At 49.6% G+C, this 6,594-nt stretch overlaps 1 protein-coding gene across 1 annotated transcript; it reads right to left on the reverse strand.

The window, feature by feature from the left end:
- Window positions 1-1,329: 1,329 nt before the first annotated feature.
- Window positions 1,330-2,865, reverse strand: H257_07847 (hypothetical protein; the record flags this gene model as incomplete). Its single annotated transcript, XM_009833528.1, has 1 exon — window positions 1,330-2,865. One exon carries the CDS (start codon window positions 2,863-2,865, stop codon window positions 1,330-1,332), a length of 1,536 nt encoding a protein of 511 aa, XP_009831830.1.
- Between the last annotated feature and the right edge of the window lie 3,729 nt (window positions 2,866-6,594).

Here is a 6,594-nt window from a genome sequence, read left to right on the forward strand (position 1 = left end):
TAGTTTAAATTGTTGCTGACTATTTGTTCATGCAGGTAGAATGCATGCAAACCACAAACATTCATAGAGTAGAACCGCCTTATCCATTAGGGTATTCATCTTTAAGGTATTATATTCCACAGGGATACGGATCATACTAAGACCTTTACAACAACCATACTTAGGGCAAAAACAGATAACACCATCAAACAAATCACCAATTTTATTAATTTTCACCAAAAGGGACTTCTATTTCCGTCTGGAGGTAGTATGACAATTATCCGTATATACTATCCGGAGGCAGTTGGGACCTTTAACCTCCCACTGCAGTGATAAAACGCATGAAATCGGTATTTATCATATTTGGTTTTTGAAATTAACTACATCAAATGTACGTTAAATAATAAAACCTCCACTCTTCGATTTGGCAGTAGGAAGTTTTTAGATGACGTGCACCATAAAACACTCAAAAAACAAATCGAACTAACAATTAATGCGACAAACATTGGAATTTGCGTCGGACACGCACTTAACTGAATTTACGCCTTAAATGCGAATAGTTGTACCTTGTCCGGGTAGCGGCACAGCCTGCGGCCTACCTGCCGCTTTTCCCGACAAGAGGTAACGTTATCGATTGGACATTCGGTGAAGGGCACGATTGGGGCTCACTCCTCGCCAAGGCCGTCGCTCGCTTCTTTAAAGCTGATCGTTCTCATGCGGATGTATACAATAACGTTACACAAGTATGTCCGACTGAAATTGTCGGAACGGTGTCCGCAAAGTGATCATACAGTATTCACCAATATTTCACACTCCTCAAATATCGGGTCCTGTTTTGGACCAACATTCGGCTACCCCCATTCGGCTACCCACACTCAGGCTCGGCCGATAAAAGGTTCCTGTCTTGCGTATTCTGTTATAAGGCGAGTAAGAATGCATGGCACTTGGTCTCAACAGCTAATTCATCTAATAACGTTAATGAAAATACTATAGTGCTTTGGTTGGATCGTTGCCCGATCAGAGCACAATGGCGTCGCAGTGGGTTACGGCGGTAGCGAAGTATAGCCATTTCGTAGGAGTCCAGCCACCTCGTCGCTCTTGGATTCGTAGTACGCTTTCCACGCTTGAAATGCCGCCTCAACGATTGACAGAATGTTCAAAATATTCGTCCTCAACTCAAGACTTCCGTCTCTAGTACCCAGATAACCCGAGGTGACGATAGCATTCCAGACAGCCAGCCCCATGGAGGCAAAAAAGACAATGCCGTGAGCAACCGCCCAACCGCTGGCTATTTCTATCCGATTCCAAAATCAGCTACCACCCAAATACCAATTATGAATCGTAGTAACGTTAGTACATACTGTCGTAATGAACGCCAGACTTTGCATGCGCTGGCAGGTCCACAAGCACGTGAATGTCATCTCCGATGGGCACTTCGTCGTCGACGAAGTGAAATGCGCTCAAGATGGATTCGGAGTCCATTTTGGCCACGTCCGACATCAGTTGTTTGATTCCACGAGGGATCTCTCCACACGTCAGCTCGATTGCATCGCGGTCACTCCACTGGAGCCAGTCGCTGTTGTTCGTCTTCGTAACGTACAGCGTCAATTGAAACGCAGGAAATGGAAACTCCATGCGCTCCGTGATTGCTTTCTTCAGGTCCAAGACGGTGTCGCGCTCGTCTATCACAATTGCCACGCTGACGCCGCTCCCGACCACCACACACGATATCGCCACGTTGGAGGCCTTTTGGTGCGATTTCGGCACCGTCACCAACAGATGTATGGCATCGATGTCGACGCCTGCCACGTAAACGACTTCGCCCGGGAAGTTGAAAGAATGAAGTGGCGAATGTGGCGCCATGAGTTGGCCACCTGCAGTCGTTATCGCTTTGATTCCACTTGGAATCTTGCCAGTCTTCACGAGCTTCACGTCGGCATCGTGGATAGTGAGCCACGTGTTGTCCTTCTTCGCAACGTACAGGTTCAGGGAGGTTGATGGAAATGCAAACTTCTGACTCTGGCGAATGTCGTCCTGCAGGTCTTCCACCATCTTGTGATCGCGCATGTCGACGAAAAAGATTGTCCCTACCCCGACCACCGCACACGTCAAAAATCGCTTGCGGACAGCTACCAAGACGTGGATGTCGTTGCTGTCGTCGTCGGGGAGGTTCAGTGCGCGCACTTGAGTTGCATCGTTCATCATGGTCGCTGGTGTCATCAACGGTTTGATTGCCCCAGATAGATGTCCAGACTTGAGTACCATTCCATCGGGGTCATCCTCCTTTATCCAAGTGCCATCGCTTCGTTGCGCCAGGTAGAGGTCGAGGTCGTACACAGGGAACTGGTATCTCGTGTGGATTGCGTTTTTGAGACCCAACACGCTCACGCTGTCACGGACCTTGAGGGTAAATAGTGTCCCAACTCCGATTGCCACACATGAAATCGTCACGCTGGAAGCGACTTCGCGGGCAGGCGGCACGGACACCACCAACACGTGCACGTCGTCGACGTCGCCGTCTTCTTCGTAGTAGGCCACCTCGCCGGGGAAGTTGTAAGTACCTAGTGCAGTGCGCGGCTTCATCAGTTGGCCACCGGCAGTCGTCAACGTTGCCATTCCACTCGACTTGACCTCCTTCAGGTCGTTGACGGTGAGCCACTTGCTGCCCTTCTTCGCCACGTACAGGGCCATGCAATCCGCATGCAATGCAATGTTTGGACTCTCGCTGATTGCCTTCTGCAGGTCGAGGACAGTCTTGTGATCACGCATGTCAATGTGGATGATTGTCCCGACCCCGACCATCGCACACGTCAACCATCTCCTGCGGACAGCCACCAACACGTGGATATCGTTGCTGTCGTTGCTGGGGAGGCCCAATGCACCCATTTCATCGTTGGGTGCATCGCTTTGCTATCCAACAGCGCTTTGACCTGGGCACCAACCTTGCCAGACCACAACATCATCACTTCGGGATTGGTCGCCTTGATCCGCTAGTGTCCTGCTTCGCTAGGTAGAGCGACAATTCATGCGGAGGATATGCACACCCCCATTTCTCCTTGATCGCATCCTTGAGGTCGAATACTTGCTGGCCGTCTTCCAGTGTCACCCTAAAGACGGCCCCGTCCTGGATCGCCGCACATGTGACCTTCATATCTGTTGGTGCCAATTCAATAGTGTGAACTTGAATCGAGATAGTCCAAGTTGCAACCAATCAGAGCATTCCGCTCAATACCCCGTTTTGTCATTTTCGATGGTTGTGGTTGTACCCACTTTTCTTAACTCCCCTAGGTCCATTTTAAGTACGTCTAAGACGAATAAGTATATTTTGACGTATTAATACGTCTAAGTCGTACTTAAGTAAATATATACTAGTATTGAGCTAAATATAGACAGAACAGAATCGCCCCTCCTCATCTCGCTCAATAAATTTTCTTGAACATTTATTCTCTTGATTTAAGTAAACAGGTTTCAGACAAATTAGTCCATTCGTATGTCTTAGGCGTACGGTACGTCTAAGACGCATTTTGGTCCTAAGCTTAGGGGAGTTAAAATTTCTGCATTGGAGTGAATTTGCAAATGACAATATCCTGGAGGGTGGGGGAAATGACCAAAACAGCGAACCTCAAATGAATTGGCAGCATACCAAGCAGCTCGATCGCATAGCTCTTATATAAATAATACCTGATAACGTTAGACACATTAGGGGCTGAGGACTTTCGATTGGCCTTTCGACAAGACGCGACAACCGGGGGCGCATGGTGTAGACGGTAATTTTAAAGGTCTTGACATTGAATTGTAAGAAATTTAAAAAGCCAGTTAACGTAATAATAAAACATTGCTTCAAATATGACTTGAAGTTAGGCCGAGTCTGCATCATATCACAAAAAATATTATGTCAATTTATATTCTGATAGATGTGAGAAAATACTTTCAAAAAGTTTTGATGTGACCATGATGGAATGAGAACTATGGATAGAATATCATGTTGGTAAAATGCAAAACACTGAAACGCTGGTGTGAATTGAATGCTCGACAACGAGATCATTTAGTCTTTCGTTGTCTTCACTTGCCCTGGCACAACTTACAAGACGGCAGAATGCGGGGTTTGGAACCTGTCGGTGGCGCATTGTGAGTTGGGTTGCCCAGGTGGAGGATTGCGCAGACTCCTGTATGTGGCAATGGACAATGGACACTCGACGTATGTGCCATATTCTGCTGGATACAAATATAACTCCCAGGTAGAGTACTGTATCAATGTCATCATCATGACAACATGCACGAACGTTCGGTTCTATGTCCGCTTGGGGGCAACCTTTGAACGCATACTGACCGTGTCTGGCTGGCGCCATGACATTCCTGAATACGAAACGGTGCGCGAATTCAAACGTGGTGGCGGTTTCAGAAGTCCGAATGTTGGTCAAAACGTCAAAAAGTTGGTTTTATTGAGTATTTATCATATCCTACCAGAAACTCTTGTGGCGCAACCTACTCCTGCCGATTCCACAAGGGGTTATGATGTGAAAAGTCAACACGTGCATTTTACCCAAATTTGGACTTGTCGCCAAATAGCATTCGAATCCATTTGATCCAATTTAAGCTTGTACAAACTATACTATACCAATATTAGTATATACATGGTTCTAGGACGAGTCAAGCGTTGGGCGTGCTTTGATTGGCTTAGGCGGTTCATTAATCCTTTCTCTTAAGACTTCTGCTGAGGGCTCTCGATTTGACAATATAGCTGCGAGCAATTCGTCCCGAGTTCGATCCTGGTTGGAGTCCTTCTTTTTATACATTATCCGTAGTTTTTCATGTACTTCGTCGTGTTGTTGTCTTGCGCCGGTGTTCGCAACCGACGACTACCGTGTTCACAACGGTGACCTCGATGACAAATCCAAAAGTAACTTCATTATCCAGTCAATCAGTCAGTTCCCTCCTATCACTTCACTACTCTCTACAAGTCATGCATCGTACAGTGTACCATCAGCTCGGAACATATGCCGCTCCGATCCAGGTCATATTTCACACTCTTCAAATGTCATTCGCGACCAACATTCGGCTACCCACACTCAGGCACGGGGAGTCGAACAGAGGCTCGGCCGATAACACTTCCCCCCCCTACATTGGGTAGCCACATGCACTCGTGAGATCGTCAATCATTTCGCTCACGCCGTCTTCGTTGCTCCGGGCCTTGGCCCAGCGACGGAATAGCACGGGAACGTCTTCGTAGATCGATAGGGCCGGTTCCCAGGACGACTCCAGATCGTCCAGGCCAAGCCACTTGATCAGGACTTCCCAGACCCCATCTCGCAGACGCAGGTCCCGGAGGTCTTCCACGTAAAACCCTTCATCACCGAACGCGATTTGGGCCTTCAAATCTTCATTGACTTCACGTCCGCCCTCACAGTACAGGCGAAGCCGGCACGCATCGTGCAGGGACGTCGCTCCCGGAGGCACCAGCTGCTGGACTTCCATCAGGTAGTCGGAGACCACCTTCACGACCCGGAAGGGTCCCTTCCCACGCAACGTTAGCTTTCCCGGATGCTGGAGAGCCCAGGCCACCAAAACAAAATCGCCCAACGTAAATTTCGCCAGCTTCACGGAACGTTGACCATCACGACGGTACCGGGCCTTAGCGCGCTTTGCTGCCGCCATTTCTGCCACATGCTTGTGCATAATTCCCAGAGCATCTGCGAGTTCTGTCACGTGGCGTATGGCCCGGGACTTAATCCAGTCGATCGTTACCTCCCGGGGCTCGTCCGGGTGGACCAGTCAAATCAGGGGAGGTGTAGCAGGCAGGCCCGTAAACGCCGTCGTTGGCACTACGCCATCCAAACGGTCGGCCGGCTGCTGATTCAGGGCAGATTGTACCAGGGGTAACACCCCCGGTCAGTCTCCGGGTTGTAAGCGCATCTCGCTACACAGGGTATTTAGGGTCCGGACGACGATCCGGTTCACCACCTCAACTGTCCCGTTGGCCCAGGGGAAGTGTGGTGTGACAAAATGATGATGAACACCAAACATACGACCCAGGGTACTGACCAGTTCGTTCTTGAAATGGGACCCAGAGTCGGATACCCAGGTCCTGACCACCCCGAACAGTCCAAACCATTCCATCAACGCCGCGGCCGTCTCTGCTGCAGACGCTGTCGTACTGGCATGCAACCGAACGAACCCGCTCATGTCATCCTTGATGACCAGGACGTATTTCAGGCCTCCCGGAGCCTCCGGGAGCGACAGCCAATCGAAATGAATCAACTCATTTGGCTTCGTGGCATGCAGCGCTTCACCCCAGGGACGGGGTACCGACTCACCGTCGACCACCATACAATGAAGGCAGGTAGTGACGAAGTTCTTCACGTCGGTCTTCAGGGTAGGCCAATCAAACATTTCCGCAACAGATGCCGTTGTCGCTTCCACTGTCCGGTGTCCCGCCACGCCGGCATGGGCCACCACACATATACGCACTTGCATATCCAATGCATCTCCCGGGATCCAGATCTTTCCAGCTGCCGTTACTGTAGAAAACACTTCTTCTCGGCGCTCCAGGAGGCGTATTTTTCAAATGTCGGATGACCGCGCTGCAATTCCGTGATCGCATTCGCCGTCGGCCAC

This window comes from Aphanomyces astaci (genome assembly GCF_000520075.1).
Source record: "Aphanomyces astaci strain APO3 unplaced genomic scaffold supercont1.16, whole genome shotgun sequence".
NCBI lineage: Eukaryota > Oomycota > Saprolegniomycetes > Saprolegniales > Verrucalvaceae > Aphanomyces > Aphanomyces astaci.